This window comes from Apteryx mantelli, chromosome 4, assembly GCF_036417845.1.
Source record: "Apteryx mantelli isolate bAptMan1 chromosome 4, bAptMan1.hap1, whole genome shotgun sequence".
In the NCBI taxonomy this organism is placed as follows: Eukaryota; Metazoa; Chordata; class Aves; order Apterygiformes; family Apterygidae; genus Apteryx; species Apteryx mantelli.
Window position 1 is genome coordinate 26,928,310 of NC_089981.1, and position 27,243 is coordinate 26,955,552.

The 27,243-nt window shown below is 37.5% G+C and overlaps 1 protein-coding gene across 14 annotated transcripts in view; it reads left to right on the forward strand.

Annotated features, from left to right (window-relative positions):
- SOX6 (SRY-box transcription factor 6) overlaps positions 1-27,243 on the forward strand; it is a 381,215-nt gene that overhangs the window by 149,353 nt on the left and 204,619 nt on the right. For 13 of the 14 annotated variants that reach the window (XM_067296074.1, XM_067296075.1, XM_067296072.1 and 10 more), the window contains one exon: positions 11,121-11,331. The exons of the other annotated variant lie outside the window; for it this stretch is intronic. In XM_067296074.1, the coding sequence (XP_067152175.1) occupies positions 11,121-11,331 (211 nt within the window). The remainder of the gene's footprint in view (positions 1-11,120; positions 11,332-27,243) is intronic. 14 annotated transcript variants of the gene reach the window in all.

Genomic DNA, 27,243 nt, shown 5'->3' on the forward strand with positions numbered 1-27,243 from the left:
TAATGAAATCTGGAATCTTTTTCCACATGACAGAATTATTTCTTTTTTCTGAAATGATGAAAAGAGAGGCAAATTCTGTTCCCATCCTCCAACCCCGTATATAACAATTTGGTACCAGGCAGGGTCTCTGAAGAGCTCACGGCACTGTGAGGAGCGCTGTATATATCCGTGAGTGGGAGAAGCTCTTTTCTTTTCCTGCTGATGTTCCTCCCCAGCCTCCGCTGTCAGGGTACAGCCGGGGGGTTACGGGCAATGTGTGCATGCCCAAGGTGAGGGCACCCGCATCTTTTTGCTCTACCGTTACTTGAAGTGATGCAGTAAGAGACTGTTACAGGGAACCACAGCAGCAAATAGGGTCTAAAGGATGGGTGTTATTTCCCTGTGAGCAAGGAAAGACCGACACTCCGTGTGTACGCAAGTTACCTGCCTCCAAGTATACGCTACGTTTCCCCTTGTATGATTTGTGACATCACTCAGAGACCCTCGGAGTTTAGAATCGAAATTTATCTCCCTGGATTTTATGTCAAAGGGGAACACTGACGTATACTTCATAATTGTGTCACGTCTCTGTCTGTTGTTGACCTCTTGCCAAAAGAGCGAAAGGCTTGCTACCTTTCCCCTGTGCCTGCACATACCTCTCAGCAGCAGAGTTTCATATATTCAGCAGGGAAGGACAAGATCTCTTAATGACTATTGTATTCATTCTCTTTTAAATAGTTTTAAATCACCAAGTGTCCACTTTAACTTTATATAGCTTTTTAGCAAAACTATTAACACCAGAAAGACAAAAGTAGGCGGTATCCTTGAGGTCTTAATGTTTCAGTGCTTACTGTCTCCACAAAAAACAAACACAATCCGCCCTCCCAGCCCTGATCCTTGCTATAGACTTCCTTGTCAAAAGTTCTTCTCTTTAAGGAAAATAAACTCAGGTTTTTAGGAAAGATCTTGGAAAAATGTTTGCACATACTGCACACTGTGAATGTGTTGTTATAAAGAATTCATGGCTTCAAAGTCTTAAAGTCATGGACACAATTACATAGTTTGAAATTTTATTTTAGTTGATCTAGTGGCTGGATACGAGCATATAAAATACATCAAATATAAATGCCCTAACTCTAGCAATTGTGTATCTGCTAAATTGCTCGTGCAACTGTTACTTACATGTTCAAATCTGAGTTTTGTGATGATCTATTGCAATTTTACTGTGGTAGTAATATTATTTCTGGATGCCAAGTAATGCATCAGAATTTTTACCTAACTGAAGACAGAAATATTTTCACATGTGATTGCATGGCTACAAGGTTTTGGCTGAAACTAAAGAGTGCCATTTTTTTCCATAAAATAGATCCCTGTGAGGAATATATTGCAGAAAAGGTAGAATTTTTTCAAGCAACCAGCATTTAGGTATGTGCTTAACTTGACTTTATTAGGACTAGCAATGACTATAATGTTAAGCACATGCCTAAAGGTTTGAAATATCGTGGAGGTAGTTTTACTAGCTTGAGCATAAAAAGATGTCTGCCTTTCGTATTAAAAATAACAAAACAATTCCCTAAAAATGTGCAGGATAGGGTACTTAATGGGGCTGGTAAAATACAAATTAACTTTGTTTAAAGAAGAATCAAATAATTGTTCTTTTTGACATGCTTGTTCTACTTGTATTATTTTCATTTTCACCCTGTACAGTTTTTCCAAATGTAAGGTCTATTTTAAATCTTTCCCTGTATTCTAGGGAGAATAGTATTTAAATAGAATTAACCATCATCTGAATACTTCACAAAAGACTTCTAGTTTATGTTCATCTAAATCTGTAGACATTTTATTCCTTTTCCCTTATTTTTTTCCATTTTCTTATAAAGCAATTTCTGAAAAGTTTTTAATCCAGTTCTGTATATTGAATTTTTTCAAAAGTAGAAGCGTTAACATGCTCTAAATTGTTAAATTTTTTTTTCCTTGGGCAAGAAGGAATCAGGTATGCATGCTGATTAACACACTCCAGTCATTAACATGTGATTATGTGGGCTGCATATTGAGCACCTGCCAAAAGATAAAATCCAGCACTTTACTACATCTGTGCAAGGACTTTTTGCATTTCTTTTGTACTTTGACAGCTCAAGAAAAAACAGACTTTGGTATCTTTGTTCAGCATAATAAAACTGTGTACGTAAAATGTCTTCATGGAGGAAGGAAAGATACTACATATATTTATTTTAATCTTTGAGGTCATGAAAAATCCAGTGACTGATTACACAGCACCAAGTGTAATATGAATCTCCTAATGTACTGTATCACTGACATTCATATACAGTTTACAACATTCCTGCATGTTTATAAGGATTATCTGTTCTGGGATTCAGCCAATGTTATTCTAGTTCACAACAGTTTTATGTGATACCTTTATGTCTCATAAATGTCTTGTTTTTACTTCAATCTTCCAAATGTTTCATCAGTGTTTACCTTAAAGAAATACAAGTACTCTATGCAGCAGGCTGGTTTCCTGCGTGCATTCCTCTGCAAACGCTGAAATGAGCACATAAAGTGTGTAATGCATGTCATGTAACTGTATACAGAGAAGGAGTTGCATGTGCATTTGATATTGCTAAAACATACATACAAATTTTATTCTGATATTTACAATAGATCTAGTTATAAGTTGGACAACTAAGACGATCTAATATGAGGCAGTTGGATATATACAAAGCGGTCTGGAATATCCAAGCCACACAATCCTTGTTTTACTTGGCAGCTTCTGACAGCATACATCACAAAGTATGTGTCTTTATTTACCCCAAAGGTAAACAGTGTTAATCAGCCAGGACTGATCACAAAGCAACTTCCATTTCAATTTATGAAAATGTAAGTCAAAATTCTCATCCTATAAATGGTTCTTCCATCATTTTTTCCTTAATAAGAGCATTTAACCAAAGGCTTAAGGCCCAGGGCATAAAGTCTCAATACTGTTGTGTTTTACTGCCAGGCCTAAACACAGGGAGTTAGGACATGTGGTATTTGGATAATTAAGGAAATCCTTAGCATCTAACCCTTACAAAGGCACACATGAGTTCATGCATATCGTTTAAGAATGTGTTGATTGCCCTATACAGGTGACTGGCCATTGTATTTAACTATTTTGCGGCGATTTGCTATCCTGGAATGGGAAGAAAATGCCTGTCAACTTCTTTAACAGATTTGCTCATTTATAAAGAGAAGGTTTTGTATCATATAGTTGAAAACTGTAACCTTTTTTCTAAAATACTCTCTACATGGAAGCTGGTATAGATGGATTAATCTGGTTTTGCTCCAACACTGGAGTTTGAAGAGATTACTCCAATTAAGTGGTCATATTTTACATGAAACAGCAAGTTCCTGGCCTGTTCCTTCCGTATAGCCATCTAGGCTTGCAGAGGCCTATTCATAAGGCCATATTCATCTCCTGTATGCTTGATTATCATGTCAGCCCATTTTTAAACCTTTTATCTAAACTACAGTCATTTTCCCTATTTTTTCTTACTTTAGGTTATTATTCCTTGGCTTAGAGCTAGTGCTTACTGTTGTATCATGTAGTATTGAGGTTTTACATATGTATAAAGGCCAGATACAAGCCTTTTATCAGATTGTATTCAGCCTACACCCTGGCAGCTGAAATCAGTGTAAGTTTTATCCGAGTAAACACTGAGTTAAAGACTGGAGGTTTTATTCCATTAGTTGCCATTTGCCCTCCCACTAGCATAATTTGCTGAGACTTTACAAATGATGTTCTCTCAATAGCTCATAGCAGCCATTCTCAAGCCTTGGATTTAAATAAATCTTTCTTAATAAAACTTTTGTTTTTTTTTAATCAGATGAGAATTGGAAATGATCACTTAGATTTTTAATTTCTCTTAATTCTATTTAATTAAGTTCCTCAAAATGGGAAACCTTATTTAATGTAGTGATTGGAAATGATTTTGTAAACATTTGCTTTCATTATATGTTAACTCCAATCTAGTTCCAAGTGCCAGCATGCCTCTAGTACTTGGAATAAAAAACACTCTGGATATCCAACTTTCCTGGGGTGTTTACATGTGTCCCATTCAATGCAGAGACAGATAAATATCCCTTTATAACAGAAAAGCCTCATCCACATGGAAATAAGCAATTTAGCTAACACATTTTATGTTAGTAATATTTGCTTTCTACTTCTTCTTGGCCATTCATCCTGGGCTTTCAGTTGAACTCTTACAGAAACAGTTTTCTCTCTGGCTGTTGAGTAGGATTACAGTCATCCACCATCAGTCAAAGTTTGATGGTGGTTTTCCTTACATTGCTGACTAATGCCGTGACCCTGACTTTGGATGGCCTACAGTTTCAGTTCCCAGTTTTGTCTCTTTTCTCACCCTCAGAGAGCACCTATGTTTGAGGCAGAATCTGTGCTCCCTGCACAGCACGCAGATGCCCCCATGAGGAACGGTGCTGTCCCCTCATAGAGCCCCGCAGCTGTGGCCGCTCCTCCCCCGGGAGACTGCTGCCCACCTGGGCAAGCCCAGGCCCAGTCTGTTGGCCCATCCTGAGCCCATATCGCCATCGCAGGGAGCACTCTCCTGGGCCACACCGCAGGAGAGTCGTGCCTGGAGAGGCCCCAAACTGGGATTTCTGCTTCTCAGTCCCTAAATACAGGATTCGTTTGTATTTCAGCCCTTCAGGGGAGGGAGCAAGAATATTTAATCTTGACTTTGCTGAATCCATGACGCTGTAGACATTCCCTTTCGCTAATCTAGCCTACAATCTTTTACCTATGTAATGGTCTTTTTGTGTTCGTTTTGTTTGTTCTATTTTAGAAATGAAAGGGTTTAATAAAAGTTGTCCCAAGTTGGTTCATGATTCAGGTTGCATATATTGATATAAATATTAGATACCCTATATCAAAAGTACAAGGTCAACTTTTAATACCCTTGTTTACCTCACTTACAGCAGTACTCCCTCATTTATCCTGTTAAAACCGGTTGGATCACTAATGGGAAAATGAAGTACTTAATAAAGCTGTTAGACTCTAAAACACAAGAAAACACATTTTTTACACCAACAGAAAAATTATGATTGTTTATTCAATCCCATTTCAACGGAAGCACCTAAGAAGGTGTAAGACTTCCTTATTCTGTACAGTAACTAAGCAGCTTTCTTTTTGAAGAGTATTGTCAACACAAAATATGAAATTTGGTGAATGTGCATACTAAAAAATTATTTTCTTAGTGTGAAAGGCATGCCAAAATATTTTCAAGTATTATCTTAAGGTAAATTTTTAAAGGAACCGTTATGGAGTGGGAAGAAAATATCATGTATGTTACCACAAAGAGTCTCCATCTTATTTATGCTTGGCCATTGTTTGTAATTATTCAGAATTGTTTCTGCCATTAACAAAACTGTACTTACTTGAGCCGTTCACAGAACCTCTCAAAGGAAGGGCCAACAGGCCATTCATTGTTTCTGCTACACAGCTTGGATGGCTGATAAGTATAAGGACACTGTTGTCGAACCACATATATTCCTAGTAAAGTTGTGATTGGTTAGAGAAGATGCTGCCCCTCTAATATGAAAAGCACCAAGGACAAGCATATGAAAGCTTTTACCATATTGCATCTGAAATCCTAATGCTGTTTTCTCATTGACATACCTGTGTTTAGGGGTACCTAAATAGGATTTCACGTACTGGTACCTTTCCTTGAGTGAGCCATGCATAATATTTGCCTTGCTAATTTCTTGTTTTTTTTCTTTTGTCCATTTATTTATTTTTCTCCATTTTGTCCACACTGAGACCTAATCCTTAAATTTTAATGCCTATAAATAGGTATTTATTTTGTTATAATGACATTTTGTCAATACCACTAAGCACAATGAGTTGAATGATCTGTAGTAAAACTATGTCTATGCTATTGGACTGGCAAGGAAATCTGTACAGGAGGAATGTCCTTTATCTACCTTGAGATTAAAAACCCACATTTCAAAACTAGACTCAATTGATTGTCTCTGCTGAATGGTAAGCAGCTGGAATAGTCGTCCAGAATGAGTTTGCCTTAAACTGTTGGACAGTAAGATTTTCTATTTTACTTATCTCTGCAAATAAATACATTTTCAGCTTAAAAACTTATTTAAATCTGACACAAGACAAGAAAGTTTAAGATATACAATCACCATACATTTTGTTTCTTAAGCAGTCAGATTTATGCCTACTTTTGTGTCATAAGCTGTCTTCAAATTTTGTCTCTTATCAAGGGCTGGTCTTTAAATGTCACCATTGTGGTGGGTAATTTGTAGATAATGAACATGTCCTGCTGGAGGATCAAAACCCCTTTGCAAGGTTGGTGTATTCTGGTATAAGCACATACAGTTCTACAATTATCCGATAATAATGTGTGAGTGGGAGGATAGTTTTGTAAGTCCAGCAAAGGTATGGGAACCTGAGCAATCTGCACCACATGTCGGTTTGGATTAAACTGAGAAGAAATAACTCACTTTGCTATGTTATCTGCACTAAGCGATATTTTTACTAAGGATGAAATACACTTTTAGGACCAAATTCAAAGTTTTACATATTTGGCTTTATCTTCAATTTCTTCTTTTCTCAAATCTGTTCTCATTGGAAATAAAATACACTTCTTGCTTCAGGAGGAAAGAATATTTTGATACTGTAGCTTTATTAATATTTCAGTATTGTTCTATTCTTGATTAGAAATTGAATTAAATCTAATGTAGTCAAGACTAAAAATGTGTAGGTTTACTGTGAATGAATTTCACCCATTTTGGTTGAAAAAGCCTGCTCAGTTTTTTGTCCATAGACTGTGTATTTGCCATTTACCTTATGTTAATATATTTTCCTTTTTTCTCCTTCTAACATGGTAATCACTGAAATCAGTAACAGTTGTGTGCCTTGGAAAATACATCTTTCAAAGGGAGTATCATGAGTTGAAGATATAATTTCAAGTTTAGACTTAAAAAGCGATTGTATAGAAATACATGAATTTTAAATTTGAGGATTTAGGGATGTGTCAGTTGTCTGGTGTATTATACAGCTATTGGATGAATTTGACCACCAGATTGTGTCCAAATGCATTAAATGGATATTCATATTAGTCAGATATTTCGTTGTCCAATTTCCTATTAAATATTATCAGTTATGCAGAAAAAAGTTGACTTGTACTGAGAATTTTCATCAGTGCTGATGGATTGCTCAGCTGGGTTTTGCAAAATGAAAACATTCAAGTTGATCTTGGCTGGGCACTTTACTTATTGGTGCCTCTTCTTCCTTACTCTTGGAAAAGGCATGAAAAATACCTTTGAGTAGCTTCCCTTCTCTCTTCAGATCAAATGAAATGTAACAGAGCTTCCTCATTCCATAAAAGGTGGCTTCATAAAGCTTCTCAGGGATAGGCTCTCTTTCGTTCTTGAATCCTCCCATCTTGAAAGGAACCAGGTTCTCCTTGCCTACCCACATGTTTATTTTCTTGTTGTATGGTGAGAAGCATAGCAGGCCTTTTCTCTTCTGGACTCCAGATTTTCTAGTGAGAGTACCTTGTGCGTTAGAGCAAGAGGACCAACCAACAATTTGTGGAGAAGAGGTACTTCTTCTACCAAACAATACCCATGCTCTGCTAGTCTCTTTTCTGAGGATATCTGTGCCGTGAGGATGCATTTCCAGTTACGTTATGAGAGTGTCTGCACGCTGATGAATGTGTGCGTATATGAACTTTTGATAGCCAGGCCTGCATTTTGACGCATGTGCTAGGAGCACTTCTAGTCATGCAGTGGGCGAGGAGCTGGGACATAAATGTGATGTAAATTGTTCCATGAAAGATGATGTGGTCCACCAAGCTCATCAAAATCCTCCATGAATTTGTAACCTTTATTTGATTTTGAATGAGCAGATCATTGCAGTAACAATTGCCTTTCAAATACAGAGGAGTCACCTTTCTGGAGAAAATATAATGGAAAGGCTTCCCTTGCCCCATTGTTTTTTAATCTGTCTAGTCTTCCGTGAATGTGAGATCAATATAAGCTCTTCATATGACTGGAATAAAAGAGAAAGCTGCCAACCGTAGGTATATAGGAATGAAAATACCTATCTGAAGCCTTTATAATGTTTCAGCATACTTAGCAAAACTTAGCAATTTTATTCTTACATTTCTTATGAATTTATCTAGAATCATAGAGTGCATGGGAATTGGTCTTATTTCTTGTAGGTAATTGTAGATGCAGCTGATTTAGATTGTTCTGAGTTCTGCTATTATTAGTTGTGTATTTACACTGGACTGGTCTACAGTTTTTCCATTTGCCCATTTAATCCCTTGAATGCCTTTGAGTTTGTGTAGTTCTCTTGTTGGCTCCTCAGCCACCCTTTTTACCACTGCTGATTTCAGAGAAAACTGGAGTTCAGAAAGCCATTGTTGCTGGGTTTCTTAAAGTGCCAATTCAGATAGTACACTGAAAATGTATTAGCCATTTAGTGATCCCAGTACTGCAGCTGCAGAGCCAAACACAACCAAACATGTTAGGGATACCTTTTGCTCGTCTTTTATTTTTATTCTACATTTTCATTATCCACAAAACTGACATTATAATATACCCTATTAGTTGAACAGATCCTCATTCTTTTGGAAATTATCACTCTGCCTCTACCCTGTAAACATGCCTCGTTTTCATAGAGGCTAAACTTGTCACTTCTCTATTATGGCCATTTCAGGCTTTTGGGTGAAGAAGTGTGCATGTGGTGCATAATGGAGGCAGGATTTGGAGAGTCTTACACGAGCGTTGAAGGAACATTGTGCTGCACTGTGTATGCCTCCAGAAGAGGGATAGGGTAGGTTATCAGGAGGAAGAACGTTCGGTCATTTCTACTTACCCCACAGATTAGCCTTATCTTCTTGTCTCCGGCCTAAACGACAGATTGAGTGTTCTTTGCTGAGAGCATGATAAAAACCCCATTGAGCTTGATGGATATTCTCCATTGACTATGAGAGGACTTTGCTTTCTTGAGAACAAACTGCTTTTAAATTACTAAGTTACTCTTATACTGTAAGCTTCAAAGGTGTAAATGCCATGTTATATGGTACTAATTCTTCATTAAGGAAATGTGTTATAGAAACTCAAGTTTTAAAGCTGAAAAATATTAGAAGATGCTTTTTTTCATTCCCATAGGAACTTAACAAAAAGTCTTAAGAAAAGTGCAAAATAGTTTTCAGAAACTATTGAAGATAATAAAGCCTTCCTTTTGTAGCAACAAAATAAATGCAGCTCCAAACCAAGTCCATCTAAGCTATCATTGTTTTGGGTAATCTCTGATTCTTTAATCAATACAAATGGATTGAATAAGACATTCTTTAATGTTTGATAGATTAAAAAACGAGGATAGAGGTTAGTTCAATGGCATCTCTCTTTCTATCTGTGCTTACATAATTTCTGTCTCTACTGCTGTGTTGAAAGGGATGCTGTGGCTGCTGGTATGATACAGTATCTTCTTCTAGTTTACTGCCTTAGTGAATAAATGCATTTTCAACATCACTAGCAAATGCTGCCTCCTTCTCTAGTGACAGTAGTAATGCTGTGCTGACCATATACTGCAGTGCTCGATAGCAATTTGTCACCACCACCTTCTACGCAGTCCACAGCCCTTAGTTGCCACACCTGTTCACTGCTAGTGTTGTTCCTTCTGTTATTTTGCACTGCCGTTTCTTAATCCCTTCAAGCCTGAAGGAAAGATTTATGTCTGACATTGTTGCCAATGGTTATGTTTTCTAGTCCCTCTTTCCTCAGACTGTTTCACATGGAATATTGCACAACCCAGGTTGTCTCAGTACTCTGTAGATGGGTATTTTCAGCTCACAAAGTAGTAGGAATATTATTGTTTGTTGTGCATACTATGCATTTACCATGGCATTGGGAAAATGAGTTAGATAGAACTATTAATGCCTCTGTTAATTCTTAAATATATTGTGACTATTATTATTACTCTTTAACGAAAATCTGTTTTATGGCATTGAATATATTCACCGACATGTCTAGTCAACAATAAACACAAAGCCCAATATTTTTTTAACCCAAATTTTTAACATTGCAGCTGATATCATTAAAAAATTAAAATAGAATAATAATTTTGGAAAGAGAACTGCATGAGAAATTCTTGTGGTTGAGGCTTTAAGGGCAAATTGAAGAGTTTGTACTCTTCTTAGCAGAGAGAGTGAGAGCAGAGATGCAGTGAATGCCTGTCGATGGGAGACTGAGGAGGCGGAGCAAAAGAAGGTCACATAAGGCTCTGCTTTTGGGTGATATGGCAAAATTGATGAGAGCTGGACATTAATGGTTGCTTTTGATGCTTATTTCTTAGCTTATTGTCCAAATACTATGTCTTACATATTGACAAAGGAGATATACCTTTTTTTACTTCCGTTTCTGTATTTTTGAATACATAATCCCTCTTTTGACGAATGCGGTCCTAATACCTGTGTATCAGCATCCATGACTTGTTCTGACATAAACTCGTCTGCTTTTGTATACTGGAAGCACTATAATCCTCATTCTTTAAGAAAAGGATATAATCTAAAGAGCAGTAAATAAGTATGAATGGATGCATACCGTATGCCTTGTTTCACTGTGAAGTGTATTCTTTTGATTGTCTTTGCTCCTCAGTTAATATTGGCCTAACTCCTTCTCAAGTTTTAAACCTATGTTGATTTCCATTAGCTGAGGATCTGTCCAGGAATTATTTGGCCTTGCTTGTATTTTCTCTCTTTGTGCTACCTGTGATGCCATTACTTAAAAAAAGCAAAAGACAACTTCAAAAACTGAACAAGTTCATTGAAAAAAGTGTTGAAATTGCTTGTTTCTGACAAGCAGAATCCTTGATGAGGACTATCTGAGGCATGAAACATGACAGTGAAAAGCATGGAGAGGACTGGTCTTAAGGAAAGAGAGGCCCCTGTCAAGCACTGAAGCTAAGACATTCAAATCGTAACGCCCATTTTAGAAGCTGCAGGATACATGTAGGCTCCTTAGTATGACATGCTAATAAGTAATGCTTTCAGTTGCTACCTGTTTGAGATCCTCAATTAAGAGAATAGCCTATGTTTTCACATTGTGTTGTTTCTTTGCAGGAGTCAGAGAGTAGTAAGTTATGTTCCCTATATTCCTTCCGAAATACCTCTACCTCACCACACAAGCCCGACGAAGGAGGTCGTGACCGCAGTGAGCTAATGACCAGTGTTAATTTTGGAACGCCAGAACGCCGCAAAGGAAGCCTTGCTGACGTGGTGGACACACTGAAGCAGAAGAAACTAGAAGAAATGACCAGGACTGAGCAAGAGGGTATGTGTTGGATAAGACTGAAACATTTCCCCCCCACACACACAAATTTTACGGTATAAAGAATGTGTTGGGTATCAAGAGCCAGAGAATTGCATAATTGGCAAAGGCTAGGAGAAAGTTATTCACAGGTTACCATGGCAATGGTAGTTTGAGATCCATTAGGGATTTTAGACAAATATGTCTGTTTTTTAAAACTTTCTGAATTGTGTTGGTTGTCTGTGAGTCAAAGCAAGATTGTAGGTTTAGATGAAAACTCAACTCTTACTTGAAAGGTTATGATGAATTCCTAACTGGTCGTAGAGTAGTGAGGGATATTCTTCAGTGGTATTTGTTCTTTTTCTTTTAAAAGATAAAAGGTTATTCTAAACAATAGGAATGAATAAAACAAGAGCTGTTTTATTTTGCCTCTGAAATTCTCATCTTTCATCACCTTAGTGACCCAGCATCTGTGGCTAGGAGAATGGGAAACTGTTTTGAGTTTTAAGAGGACCTAGTTCTGACCTATATATATATAGATTTGCAGCTGAAAAAAATCAGTCTTTTTACAGTGTGCTCAGATATTGTTACATGTGTTAAAAGATAGACATAAAAATGAGGACAAATCTTGGAGCTGTAAGGCAGTTTATGTTCAGTCTTTATTCAGATAATGTTTTCCTTGACTTTGCTAAGATTTTTGCTTTGATAGGGACTAAACAATTGGAGAATGAGTTTAGCAGTGTGCGCATAGTGGACAGGGTCCACTATGAAAATCTTTCCCCATTTCAAGTAGGATTGAGTAGGATACTTCGAGAAGGATGAGCTCAGATCTTGTCTCTGAGCTCATGCATTAGCTTGAACAAAGGAAGAGGAATGAGCAGAAGGCTCTGAAGTAGATATAGAGGCATGGAGGCATCTGAAGGTATGACTTCCAGAAGACCTTCTGAAATATGCAGATTCTGTTAGTTATTTTGCCAGTGTTGTTTTGTGGCATTAAAAATAACCAAGGAAGAATATTTGTAATGTAGTAGAACCACTAGGCAGTAGAACCTTGTGATCTTCTTTTTCTTTAAAATATGAATGAATTCAGAATGATGTTACCTCCTCTGTTTCATGATATGGCCACAGCCTTCAAAGCATGTGCTTTAGGATCCCTTGGCTTTGTGTAACAAAGTAGATTTTAGTTAAAATTGATACTGATACAATAATATATTTAAATATGGAATTAAATCATGTAGGAATGGAAGTAGGCCTTCAAATTTCTTGGCACAATTGTTAAATGCCAGCACATAGTTAAATGTGTTCTCTAGGTGTCCTTTCTGAAGCTGGTGAAACATCTCTAAAGAGAGAATGTCCCAGATTCTTTACTACCATCTGTCAGTTTTCAGCTGTAAAGATCACTCTTTTAAAAATTGCTTTCTTAGATTTGGTGGTTAGACTAGGAAAACTATTTTAAATGTTACTTTGGCAAAATGTTTTTTTTACAGTCAGTTAACAGTCGTTCGACACTCCATGCTAATCAAAGGTCTTGGCTCATACTTTGCTGCAGGAGCATGCAAGTTGCTGTTGATTATAGTGACACCACAGCTAAGACTTTTCCAGGAGTATGCAGAACGGTGTGCTAATAAAAATGTGCTTCAAAATGTTTAAGGATAACATCTTAGAGTAAGGATTCAAGTGTTTAGTAGCTTATTTTTGTATGAATTCTCAAGAATTTTCTGTGCTTCCTCTTTATTAGTACGTTCTAGTTGATTTGATTTAAGAGAGGTATGTACACAGCAAAGGGATCACTCTTACTGAGTCTGAGCTTTCCATGCTGCGTATTCCCACCAGCTGTGAAATAAAGGTGCTTCCTAATCTATAAAACGATTTTGCCTTTTATGGACCACACTATACTGGAAAACTATTTTCAAGCTTGTAAGTTCAAAGGTAATTGGCTGTATCTTCATGTCAAATTCTTTTCAAGCCATCAAGCATTTTCTGTAGAAAAGATTCACTTCCATTTTGCAAAAATAATTACTGGACATCTGATTGGCACTGTATAAGCAAACGCAGAAAAATCCTTAATAGAAAGATTTGAAAATATACAGAATTTTACACTTAAGAAATTCAATGGGTTTAAATTCTTGTGTAGACTAGGAATAAAAAGATTGCAATGACAGATTTGAATACCTACTTCAGTATTCAGAAGTTTATCTGAATTGCAAACAAGTAACCTCTCCATACTTGTTTGATTTGAATAAAATAACATTTTAAAAATAATTTATATTTTAAGATTTTGACCTTTGTTGTGACTATAGGTGACTGAGCTGCAGAAATGAGAAATGCAGCAAATGTTTTGCCATCTTAACAATGTCTTTTAAACTACCCAATTAATAGCCTAATCACACATGTACTGTAGGTGATGCTCTTTAACATGTATCCTTTAAAATAGGTTTGTATGGAGTTCACAGAACTCTTCTTAAAATGGTTTGCAGCCAGTGCTGGTGAGTAGCTCATTGTACAGTGAGCCCTGATCTGCCACAAATTGCTTACCCAAATTGCAACATGCCTGCTGATTTTTAGGGCAAGTACATACCGTGATATAATTTCTTTAATGAATGTAATGGTGAGCAAACATCTTCTCCTACTGTATACTATTGTGTAAATTCTGTGGGACTTTCTTACCTTTGGTTCTCAAAATGCCTTAGAGAGAAATGAAGTCTTGCATCACTCCTTTGAATACATCTGTCATATTTATTAGAGTTTTACAGGGAGGAGCTCTGTGAACATCCGTGCAGTGGTGGGAACTGGGCTAAAACAAGGTCATGTGTCAAGTTAATAGCCGAGTTAGGTGCGGAGTGAAGAACTCAAGAATTCCAGTCTTCTGCTCTAACCTCCAGACTAGTACAGCAACAAGTCCTTTTTAATGTTACTGTTGTAACTTTTTCATCCATCTATAGGGTCTGGATTTGAGTTAATGAGAATCACTTGTGTCTAATACATAAATATTTTGTGGTGTACTTTCAGATACTAAGTGTCAGTTATGCTTGTATATAGTGCTTGTGGTCTCTGTTGTAACTAGTAACATTGAAAAAAGGAATACATACTGAAAGACTTTACCACGTCTAAATAAATATATTTAATCAGAATCCTTTGGCTTCTGAAAATAAGTGGTCTAATGAGAATTTCATCTGAGCAGCTGTGACTGAGGAGGTCAACAGGCATTGCCTAAGAGAATATGGCCCAGCTGGTTAAATCTCGTTGTTGTAGTGATTTAAATGGTCAAGTGCTGCTTGTAATCCAGGACCGTCTGTTTGTAAAGGAAAGAGTGAGTGCTTCAGCATAATGTACAGCTGTTTTAATCTCTCTTTAATAATAGTGCTTCAGCCAGTGTCATGTCTTGTGTATAATACTGTGAACATGAGCGCCTCATACAGGACTGAATATATCTTAGGTCAGTCTTTAGCATTAATTGTAGTTTGAAAAAAAGAGTCTCAACATCACATGATTAACAATATTTTTTGACTTCCTGGTCTAGTATTTGTGTACTCTTTAAGTTAAGGCATTCCTGTGACTTGATTTGTAAAGATTTGGGAATGAGAAAATTATAAAAATAAAAGAATGCTATAAATATTTACAGTGAATTTGAGTATGTAAAGACTTTGCTGACGTGTTCTCATAAGGCAGAAGAGGTCAGAAATGAACAGGTGCCTAATTTAATCAACAACACTAGACTCTAGGGCCTCTTGGATAACTTTGATATAGTCATCTTCTTACTCTTTCTGTAAGAAGAAGGATTCTTTTACTGATCTTTTTCTGTGCAAGTATCCTCCAGCAGAATCAAATGTTACGTTTCTTTACAGTGCTCAGATGGAGAGTGTCTGTTTGAAAGCATGCTCAGACCGCTTCTCTCCCTTTCTATCCCCGATCAATAAAAGAAGTTTCTTACAGAATATTGCTTATGTTACTTTTGCAAGACCCATTTCCATTGCCTGGATTGCCTGACTTCTAGGCTACGAGTTGGCTTCCAGAGAGTTATCCTACTGTACTTCATCACAAGCCTCTGCGAGCAATAATTAGCGGTACACATCTTGTGTGTGGTGAGGAGAGCAGATTTCCCTCGTTCAGATGGGGAACACTAGGTTGGCAGGTCAGCTGGCACTTGTGCGCTGGCGACTGGGCATGGCGCTGCTGCTGGTGCTAAGCCCTCATTACTCAGGGCCTGGATTCCCAGTTCACTTGTGACCTTGATTGTGTGTGATGTACACGGTATCGCTTTTCAGCCCAGCTCAGGGCCGAATTCTAGCACAAGCTTTTTATAAACTGCTTCCCATTCTTGTTTCCTCATTGAAGACCATAGTTGAACATGCAGAGATCAAAGACTTTTACTTAAGTGTGGTGGAATAATGAACATCTATATAAAGAGTAGTATATTCATAAATTCCCATATATTCTCTGTCATATGCACCTGTTTGTAGTCTCTCTCTATAGGTGGATATATGTAGCTCATAGTGATATATAATATGCCTAAAGATGGCTAAAATAAAAGTTATTCATATATAATATTAATCTTATATAGAGTAGGGACTTCAACAATGTAGAAAACCATACTACACTACTCTGTAGCAGTTGTTTCACGTTTTGTCAGTTTTCGAGTGTTTTTTTTCCTTGCGCTTCATGAGTTAATAAAAATTGAAGGCTTTCTGTTGTATTGACTTAAAACAGATTAATGCTTCCCCTATAAAATTTTCTGTCATGCCCCTAAGGACAGTGTACCCAAATATTGCACACGTAAATATATACAGTTTCTGTTGACTTCACCAGGAAATAAAGAACCATAGCTTTCACATAATGTGTTTTATAGCTGGGTACTGGTAAACCATTTCAGCTGTCATTTTATGCAGGTTTTTTTTTATAGAATTTGTATGTGTTAGATCTTATTGAATGAATGGGAAGTTTCTGTTTGTATTCTTTGTTTTAAACCTCCGACGGCTGAGAACAGACTGAGCTCTGGCATGTACTCTTGCCTTTTGATATAGTTTTAAGCACAATCTTTAAGGATGTTAGGTGTCAGGAGTTCTCTTTTGTGGATCAGACCTAGAAGCAAGCTGCTGACTAGCTGTGGTCAATGAAGATGGTTTTGATTGTTTTTCAGAAGTGTTGCTGAGATTTGATTCAAGTTATCTGTCTTCTGTCATATTCTACACCCAAAGTTTCTGCTGATTAAGGCATAATCTCTACTTGTCCTGATACACCTGGCATTTATAGCACAATGTTCATTATTCTCCAGTTCTCTGCATGACTACAGATATTTTTCTGTTTTAAGACATTAAAAATATTCCTGGGATTTGGTATTAGGATTATCCAAACTAATTGTTAAAAATAAATTAATATTAGAGTTTTCTTGTTTTGTGATATCTATGGAATCCCCAAATGGTGGCTGGGGTTCCTCTCTGCTAAAAGCAAACCCTTTAGATGTGAAAAAATATAGGCTCTTCGAGAACCTTTCATTTTCTTTGAATAACTTTCCCACATCTGCAAGGTACCAGTCTCCTGATACTCCCATTTTCCTCTTTATTTCTTAAAAATCATTTCTGGTAAGTAAGTTCACAACTGGTTATGGAGATAGTCAGTTTAATGCACATTTTTATCAGAAGCTGTATTGTTAAGATTTCCCTGTATTTGGTTACAATCCATAGGTTTACTTTAAAAGGCAGATTCAATAAAGGACTTCAATAACTCAGCGTTTATACTATCAAAATTGAAACCTTTTCCCTTCCCCTTCCCCTTCCCCTTCCCACCAATGTACTAGCTATATAATAACCCTTCATCTTTCTCAGTTCCTAGTAATGGTAGCTGTACTAGTCTTGTGGTAGCATCTGGAGACTGACTGAGGCCAAGGAATCCTTCCACTAAGCTCTGAACATGCTTCCATAAAAAAAGGTGCTTGCCCGAAAGAGTTCACAATCTAAATAGATAAGCCAGACAAAGTTAGAGCATTTTCCTACACGGCTGTTTTCTTGCATTGCTTACCTCTACCATATAAGTAAAGGTGACTCTTTCTGTTTTCTTTTAAATCCAGTGACTTGTAAAATCACGTTGGTCACTTCTTTTCCTTGCAATTTATTTTTCTGTTTTAGAGGAAATATATTCCTTTGCTCATATAATATTTAGAGAGGTTTTATGGATCTAAACTTTCCAGAAGTTCAGTTATTGAAAAGTACAAGTAGTTCCTATGTCTTAATAGGCTAAATTAAAGTAATTTAGTAACATTACCACAAAGAAAGTGGTTACTAAGGTTAGTTCCCTGGTAACTAAAAGAAGATGTCGCCTAGTTTCTTTCTGAGTTATCTGTGTGGGGTTTTTTTTTATTAATCAGAAATTCACTCTTCTTTAAAGCAGAAATAAGTTAAATGAACTAATTTTAATGACATTTATAACCAAACCTGTGTTTAGGTAATTATTTTTTTCCAAAAGCAAACTCAGCCTGTGTTTTCCAACCATACTGTATCTGGTAATTTTTTTGTCTTATATTCTTATGTATCCTTCTAGGTATATGAGAATTTATGCGTATTTGATTATTTCCTGTCTTATATCCTTTAAGGCTCTCAGATTACCACTTCATGATTAAATGCTATCTCACAATTTTTATTTAAGTAATTGGCACATGTTGTCATCTTTCCGCCTTCTCTTCACATTTATTATCTGCTTGTCTACACTACAATCTTGCCCAGTGTTGTAGCATTGGAGCACCTGGTCATTAATCACAGGTTCTGCGTGGGTTACAATATAGTCATTCCTCAGCGTTTGCCGGTACATCTCGTGCTACAGTTGAAAATTTCCCTTCAGTTTTCTTTGTTCACAGAATTTATTCATGGCGCAGAAATGGGGATCAGTACAGACTTTTACACAGGTATCATGAAGAATGAGAGCTATATAAGTAAATCAGTAAATATGGAGACCATCTTTTATGCTAAAAGGTACCAAAGTTTTCACATCCCTTCAGTTCTTAGCTCTAATTCAATATTATCAACAAAGTTGAGTGGAGATAGCCACATGAGGACCTCTCTGGGGAAAATACACCTCGATTACTATCATCCAGAAGTAAGATCTACAACATCGCATCACCCCACTTTTGTGGAGGTTGTATGTCCCAGTGCAGGCTGTTTTCTTGTTGAAGCGCTATACCTACAACATTGCTGCTTTTGCTAATTAACAGAGTTGATCTTAGCTTGAATCCTGATGCGGGGAGGGTCTGAAATTCAGGGCTCAGTTTTGAAGATTGGTACATCTCTTCTAGCCATGATACTTTTGGGTAGATGTTTAGTTTTACCATTTTATATGTTCATGTTACAGTGAGGAAATGGGTTTACTCGGGCCTGAATATTTGAGATCAGTAAAACCCTTTCATTAAAACACATGGGCTTTCAATCTTTTCTCATTGTCTTTTAACCTTAGCTACAGGCAGCCTTGTAGAAAGAAATGGATTAAACTGAAACAGGCCTGGATCCTGTAAACACCAGCATCTCCTGACCATTCCACCCAGTTTTCCTCCAGTGATTGTACTGTCTGGTGTCCCTACCTTCAGGGAGCATCTCATCTTTTTCCTTTAATGCGACTGCATCTCTTCATTCCTGACATTGTGAACTGCTGGATATTATTTACATTTTACTGTGTGGTAGATTGTCTCCATACTTCCATTTTATGAGATTTTCTGCAATATGCTCATCTATGTCTATCTTTTACCACATGCTCCTTTAAGCATGTAGTATAAGATCTGCTCTCTTTACACTGTTCGGATGTTTTGTTACGAGTATCATGAACACATATAAAGAGGCATAGCTAAAAAGCCAGCTTATAAGCTGGCTTTCCTTAGGGTAGTGAGAAAGGCAAGTTCAGTGTGAATGGGTACAAGTAAAATCAGGCTCAATGGCAAAAAATGTGAGTGAGCAAATAGCTATAAAAATATGTAAAGTTGCTTCAGTCGTATGATCTTGGCAGCAGATAAATAAATTCAAACTTCATTGGTTTCTCATGTACTGTGACACAAACAATGCTATGATCACATCATGCTTTAAAATAGTAATTGAAATGCATTCTGTAGTCATCAGATTAGTAGTAGGGACTGGACTGAAATACTTGCCTTCCTAAAATTGTCAATGTAAATATAAAAATATGAGAAAAAGATAGGACTTAAACATGGCCAATCTTGTATGCCATTGTATTTTCAAGTTCTGTAGGGTGAATGACCTCAGATTTCTTTGGTGATGAACTTTAGTTTTAGTTAGTCTTATTTGCTTTACCATTCCTGCTGTTTTGCAACAGGGCCTAAAAGTGCTTTAAGTGCTTGTGACTGGGGTAATGAATGAAAATATCTTTCCAGCACTGAGAGTATTGCATTAGACTGAATAGTCACCTTACCTGTAAAAGCACTATTAGAGAGGGGCAGCTGTAAGTAAGGATAACGATTTGTGTCCAGTGCTTATTTACTGAAAATTGTAAATGTATTATTTATTGAGAGCTCTCCAGACAGTGCTTGTCAGAATAAAAATGTCAACCCTAAGCAAAATGTTATAATACATAATAAAAATGCTAGGTACGCACTTTAGAGATAGAGCTAATTAGATCTACTTTTCTTAAAGAAACGACAGTAAAAATGCTTAGCAGCGTATACATTTTAAATGCTGATATATTCCTTATTTTCCTATACAGTATTTGGTTTAGATACCTTACCATTACTTAAAAATCATTTTGACAACTTTATTTTATTGCCACGTGAGAGAGGGAGGCATTCGCTGCCTGGCTAGAGGAGGCAGCTGCATGATCAGGCTGTCGTGCTCAGCGAACAGAGCGAGCAGCTACTCTCACCTCTCTGCTTTAATCTGAAGCTACCCAATGGCACCTCTTTCATGAGGCAAACCTGCCTCCAGTGGAAATAACAAACAATTATTAAGATTAGTCTTCAACCGTGCTAAACAAATGTTACATTAAGGAGACTAAATCTGTTCAATGTCAGTGTTACTTTTGTGTATTATTAAATACAATTAAGCATTAGGGAAAAATAAAGCTCTTTTTTTTCTTCCATTTAAAATAATGTATTATACCTTTTATGTATTTTTAGTAGTTTTTATTTTCCCTACAGTTTATAATGGGAAGAACTTGAGGTCAAAAAAACGGGAGATCTTCCAGAGCATTTCATAATGTGAGGGAGGAAACTGGGTTTTGAATTTATCCTTTTTACAAAGAACAGTTCAGCATAATAAAGTTTTGGATGCAGTCATTAACAACAGCTTTCTTCTGCGGAGCGCATCAGCGAGTGCAGGAGGGAGCCTTGCCGTGTTCATTCCCGTGACAATACGTGCGCGTTCCCCTGCACTTGCTTTGCTTCTCGGCTTCCCAGCAGCAGAGAGTTGGGGACAGGCCAAGGTTGGAAGGTGCCTCCGCAGATCGTCTCGCACAGCCCCCGTGCAGGGCAGGACCAGCTAGAGCTGCTTGCCCACGGCTGGGTGCAGGCAGTTCTTGAGTATCTCCAAGGATGGAGCAGCCTGGGCAGCCTGTGCCAGTGTTCGACCACCCCTGCAATTTGTGCCCGTTGCCTCTTGTTTGTTCACTGGGCACTGCTGAGAAGAGTCTGGCTGCGTCTCCTTTACTCCCTCCCATCGTGTATTTACAGACAGTGATAAGATCCCCCTGCGCCTTCTCTTCTGCAGACTAAACGGTCCCCCCTCTCTCAGCCTCTCCTCGTATGGCAAGAGCTCCAAGCCTTAACCATCCTCATGGCCCTTCACTGGACTTGCTTCAGCATGGCCATGCCTTTCTTGTATGGGGGAGCCCAAAATTGGACACAACACTTCAGATGGGGTCTCAGAAGTGGTTTGTTTTAAGGCCTGTAATTCTGCGCTGTAGGACTGATCTCATAAAGCAAACAGGAGTTTTGTTATGGACTTCAGCAGTACGATGCTCAAGCCCTGTGCGAGTCCTACTGATCTGCATAATTCAAGTTTTAGCCCTGCGTATGTCTTCACACTTCTGAGTGCATTGCTAATGAGCACAAAGTAAAAATCAGGAACAAAACGTAATTCTATATGCTGAACTGCATGTTTCTGTGTTTCATAAGCATGTTTTGGGTTGTCATGAATCCTTTTAATACCCGTTTGTAATTAGGCATCTTCCTTAAATACTTATTGGCACCCTGCGCTCCAAAATGAAGCAAGAGTTAATGGTTACATGTGTCAAAATCCTCCCTTTTCTGTATTCCTTTAATAACATAAAGAAGTGACTGTGCTGCTACAATTAAGATTGTGGTATTCATGAAGGAAAGAGCGCAGATAGCCCTTGTTGAATACAGTAGTGAAGGCAAGTACTGTGTGAACATCCGCAGATAGCTCCTGTTAACATCCTCAGTCCCGACCCGCGGCACCCGTTCTGTTCCAGTCTTGGGTCGCTCTTTAACTTGGGCTGCCAACTGTGTAAAGCCATGCCAAAATGTCTTGTTCTACAGCATAGCATTTTGGAATGTATCTAATAGCTGTTTTCTTTTATTAATCATAATATATTTTTAGTTTTACTTACTTAGGTGCCCAGAGTTCCTGGGCACAGTGCCCTATGTATGAATGCCTGCTTATTTTCATCTTCCCTTTTATTAACTGTTTTGCTTAATGCTTTACATAACTGTTTGCCATATTTTGCCATGAAGCTATAATGCACTGCTGTCTGCTCATCACATGATCTTCAGCGAACCTGAAAAACCACGTTGAATACTCTTCTGTCTTCTATTTGTTTGAAAGTGTTGGAGCAAGCAGGCTATTTTACCCATGTGGAGGAAGGGTGGATGCTGCAGCCTAGGGAGGCTGCGGTGGCACGGGAAGGCGGGGAGCTCTGTAGGCAATTTCTCCTTAGTCCCACAGCTCCTTCAGACTGAATGCTGCTCACAGTTGTGATGATGTTGTATGCATTAAGGGGGATGCATGAGGACAGGATTTTGCTCTTTCTACTTATCTTCAAACTTACCTGCGGTTTTGACGTTTAAAAAAGCTCTGGTTTTCAGGGTAGGTCTTAGCACTCCTTATCATATCTTAAATATGTTATAAGCAGATTACTTTTAAATATTTACAGTGAAACAAAAACTAACACATCAGGCAAAGGTTTGTTAAAATGTCAAAAGAACTTGCCATAGTGAAAAATAAATATTGAAACAAGTTTATTCTTGAGGTGAGTCTATTATTTTCAGTGGAATTACTATAGGACTAGTTTGCAAAAATCTGTCTAGATTTTGCATCATAGTTTTAATATATTTTACAGAACTTTGAATGGCCCAGAAGTAATTTTACAGGTCTGGCATGCGCATGCGTTACTAAGTACAATAAGCTTCCTTGACTTTGGTTTCTCAGTTTCGTCTGTGGACTGGTTGTGTTTTTAGCTGTTTAAATATGATTGTTGCGGTTCTATTAGTAGGTTTTGTTACATCTTTAATTATCCTAGTAATTAATAATTTGGTTGGAGTATTGGTCCTTCCAAGTTCTAGAGTGTCTGTTTTTTCTGTGGTACAACGAGCAGACAACGTATCATGCCTGCTGCCTTTCAGTCTCTGTGTATCGGATAACACAACAGACAATGGCCAGACATGTAACCTCAAAAATCAGAGCAATTTGTTAATGAACCAATAAGGCAATGTAAGAAGCATCTCTATTCAATAATATCCCCCAGCTTTCGGTTATTCCTTTTAGCAAGAGTAGCTAGTGCTGTATCAACAAATTATATGATGACACTAATTTGTTTGATGAGAATACAAGGAAAAAAAACAGTCTAATTAGAAAACACTGTATATTAGGTGGCAAAATGTTTGTGCTATTTTCTTTTTTATTGTCAAACCGCAATTTGTAACTTTTCATAGTTAACGGGATTTGTGCCTCCCCCTCCCCCTCCCTGCACATTAAATCATTAAAAAAGACCAAAAAGAGACTACAGGATTTGAAACACAGTGGCCCTGAAGTGATGGGAAAATGGCCAAGGTGTCACAGCTAATTTCTGACCCTGCTTTATGAGTTCTGCTGTTCCTTATTCCCCTTGTCAGTCTGTGAATCCCTGAGGCTGTACAAACTGGCCTAACATCACTCAGCTCCAGTTTTATATCCTCTTTTAATAATGTTGAGTCTATTCTGTCCAACTTTGATTCAGACAACCTGCTTGTCTTGAAAAAGTGATATATTTAATCAGTGGCTCTGTCTCCAGCATAGCTCCCACTGCGTGAGACTAGAGCCAAAGAGTAGTGCAGTGGCCTGTCACTTCTGTTTGAATAGGTAATGCGGAGCCGCTCAGCCGAAGAGACAGGAGCTGGAACTGCTTGTTAGGACACATGATCAAAAGCCACTCTCTGCTTTCTGCCAATCAAGCCTCATGTCGCCTTGTGGGGCAGACATTAAATAGATTTTTCTGCCGTACACTGTGGGCACTTTGCCAGTTTGACATGTGAACTGTTACAAAAGATACCAGAGTTTCCACTGCTTGCTGACTGCTTTTAAATATTACCAAGCCCTGGCTGTCCAAAGTTGAATATTTTAAATAACATGTTATGATAAATTTCCACTACTATTAGGCAGTCTTTTACCTGCTCCAAACAGTTCGTAGATGTTTTTAAAAACAAAACCGTAAGTTGGTGTCTGGAGACAAACAAACAAACAAACAAACAAAAAACTGTTGAAGGAGCCTGTGACAAATAGATTTGAACGAGATGAGTATTGACTGAGAACTGGGGTGAGTTGCCTGCTTTCACTGTTGTGATTTTGAATATTGTTTCTATTTTTGGTCTTTCTACATTATTTAATTAGATTCTCCTGGCTGAGATCAGAGCCCTATTTTATTATTATGTTTATGTGGAGGGCTATTAAAATTAGCTTGTTTTGTAAATTAGGTTGAATTTATTTATTGTGTTTATTGGCTGCTGGTACAAATATAAATGCCGTGAAAGGGCTCTGCAGTTGTTCTAGTTATACTTTCCCTTGTTTTTTTCCTCTTTGTCTATTACCCTTCATAACCACCTCAGATCTTGTGCCCATGGCAACAACACTCGGTGGTGGAGGCTAACAAAGATGACATTTAGGCTTTGCCTGAGTAATGAATATTCTTTTGTAACTTACAGGGCTACTGAATTTATGCCATTTTTAGAGGTTCCCAATACCTAGATAACTGCTTCTGTTAATGCACTTGCCGTCTTGGTATCCAGATATTTGCTACTTACTCACTGCTTGCTGTTCCTGATATAATGATTTTTTTTTTTTTTTTTTTGAAAGAGTGAAACATTTTTACCAAAACATACCATGGCAATCTAGTGGAACTCATTTAAACAGTGAGCTACACATAAACAGCTGCTCCTTCAATAAGCCATTCTTTATAATACCCTTATTACCTTCTAGTGTCTCAAATTCTGATTAGTCAACAGTGCTGATTGCTGTGTGGCATTCCACTGCCCATCTTCCTTCTGCTCAGCTGCTCATGTCTTAGCTGTTCAGTGATTGCAACACAACTTGGGCATTGTTTCTCCAAGTTGTTCTTCATATTGTATATCTTTAAAAAAAAAAAAAAAGATTCTTGAGGGGAGGGAAAATTTTATTTTGAGTTACTATGAATTCTATGAAACTTTGTGAATTGTTTTTGTGCAACTGTGAAACCGTCATGTTCTTCAAAGTCTGCTTACTTTGCAGCTTTGTAGTAGGATGAGTAACTTCTGCAGGTTTACAAGGACAATCTATAAATACACTGCAGCTAAAAGCACTTCAGAAAAATGAAGGTTAGTGATGGTAAAATTTGGAGTGTGGCAGAGCAGGAGAGACTTAGAGTGGGATTTTTTGTAAACACACAGCCTTGGCCTAGCTGTGCTTTCGCAAGTCGGTGGGTTCAAAAATCTGTAAGAATAGAGCTAATCTGTCAGAAAGCAATTCTGAAAAACCTACCCTCAGTATTACACACTAAGTTTTGGAAAGGTGTGTAGTGGCAGAAAGAAAAAGAGGAGTGAAAATGAGAAGATTAGAGAAGAGATCGTATGAGTGCTCTGGAGCTCCAATTTCTGGTCAAAGCAGCAAACACAGAGATTTGTTAAGGATGATAAACCTTTGCCAGCCAGTTTATAGGCAAATAGTGCCATAGTGAGGAGAACACCCTTCCTGTGACTCCACAGCCTCCCGTAGGTTCCTTTGGCGCGAGCCCTTCAAATCAAGTCATCGTCAGCATGAAACGCTGACGCACTCAAAATGCAACCCCATTAAAGGCCTTAAATCTGTCATTGTGCTCTGGAGCCTGCTCTGAAAGTAGCAAAGCTCTTTTTGTAAATTAAAATTGGTGTGAATGGGAACAGATGTTGACATGCTTTACTTTATCTGCAGGGATCCCCGTGAAGGGGGAGAGGGTCAGTGAGGTTAGACGGTAGGAATTACTGCAAATGTGCAAAACCCAGGATCATCTAATATAGACATTGTCTTTGGTTTTATGCAGAATTGTAATAATATCCAGTGGTTACTTTGGGTTGCTGATAAGTCTGTATATAAGGAAAGATGATTGTGTAATACCTTTAATTCCTCTGAGGATGCTGGCTGGCCCCTTTCATGTCTGCTCATACGAGGCAAGGGATACTCGCCCCCCTTTGCAGAACTGCTGCGCTCAGACCTGGGTCGCAGGAGATGCGCAGTGACCTCAGTCCCCATTTCCGGTGGTGACACCTGAGCTCCCTCGGACCCTCGGAGCAGGCACTCAGTGGGCCCTCAGAGCAGGCTCCAAGAAATTTCTATTCCAGCTGACATGGGGGAGCATTTCTGGTATTTCAGCATTACTTCTTAAGATTTTGGATGGACTCTCATATTGTATTACAGCCACCACCAACTTTTAATAGGTTCTGAAATAAAAAAGTAGTTTTACTCTGAAACGTGCAATTTATTAAATGGCTTTGGTAGTCAATTTAAATAAATTCTTGTTGAAGATTTTTCCTGATTAAAAAAAAAAAAGTAGCATAGGATGAATTTATTTATAAGAACTGTAATAGTTTCCCTCAATTCCTTTTATATTTTAGATTACCTTATAATTTTCTAAATCTACATGAACAATAATGATCAATTTTGTCAGTATTATTCACACCTTTTATTAATTTAGCATAGATGAATAAATGTGAATGTTGTGAAGAGTTGATTGGGAATAGATTTTAAATCTGACAGTTAGATTACAGGGTACCTAAGAAAAAATGGCTCTTTCACTAGGTACCTAGTAATTTAATTCTTGTTTGAAATTATTATAATTTATTACAGTGTGTGGGTCCTAATGAATGTCTACTATTAAATGAAAAGGAGAAATTGAAATTATGAAATTCTTTTAACTTGTATCTTAAAAATCCTCTTAAACAATTCAGTAGATATTAATAAGCAATGTGCTTTTCTTTCCATTTTATGTAAGTACAAACAAAAACATTTTTGCCGGTTCATAATGATATTAGAAGCGTGCTGCTGGGAAATCTTACTTAGAATCAAAACTGTCTTAAAATAGAATGGAATAATTTTAAGTGGTGAAAAATATGTAAAATTTACTGTCTTGTTTAGACATTTAGAGCCTAATATATCAGTCCTTTAAGGAAAATTCAAAAAGATAGGTAGAAATTTTGCCTTTGTAAGAAATGCAGGTGTGTTTGTTGAGAAAATAAACTTTTCAGCATTTTTCCTACTAAAGGAGTTAGTCATTACAGCATAAGAATTTCACAAGCATTATGCTTTTACTATCATTATTTCAAATTATTTTTTCACTTTCCTTATTGACTTTGTTTTCAAAAATGGGTAGGAGAACTTAATGTGAAATTAGTCTTTCCAAATACATGTGAACAATAGGCTACAGAGACATTTTAAATAAGCGAAGGAACACATATTGTGAGGTGCCTTTGCTAAGAGGATAAACCTTAAAATTTGTATCAGCACCTGATAA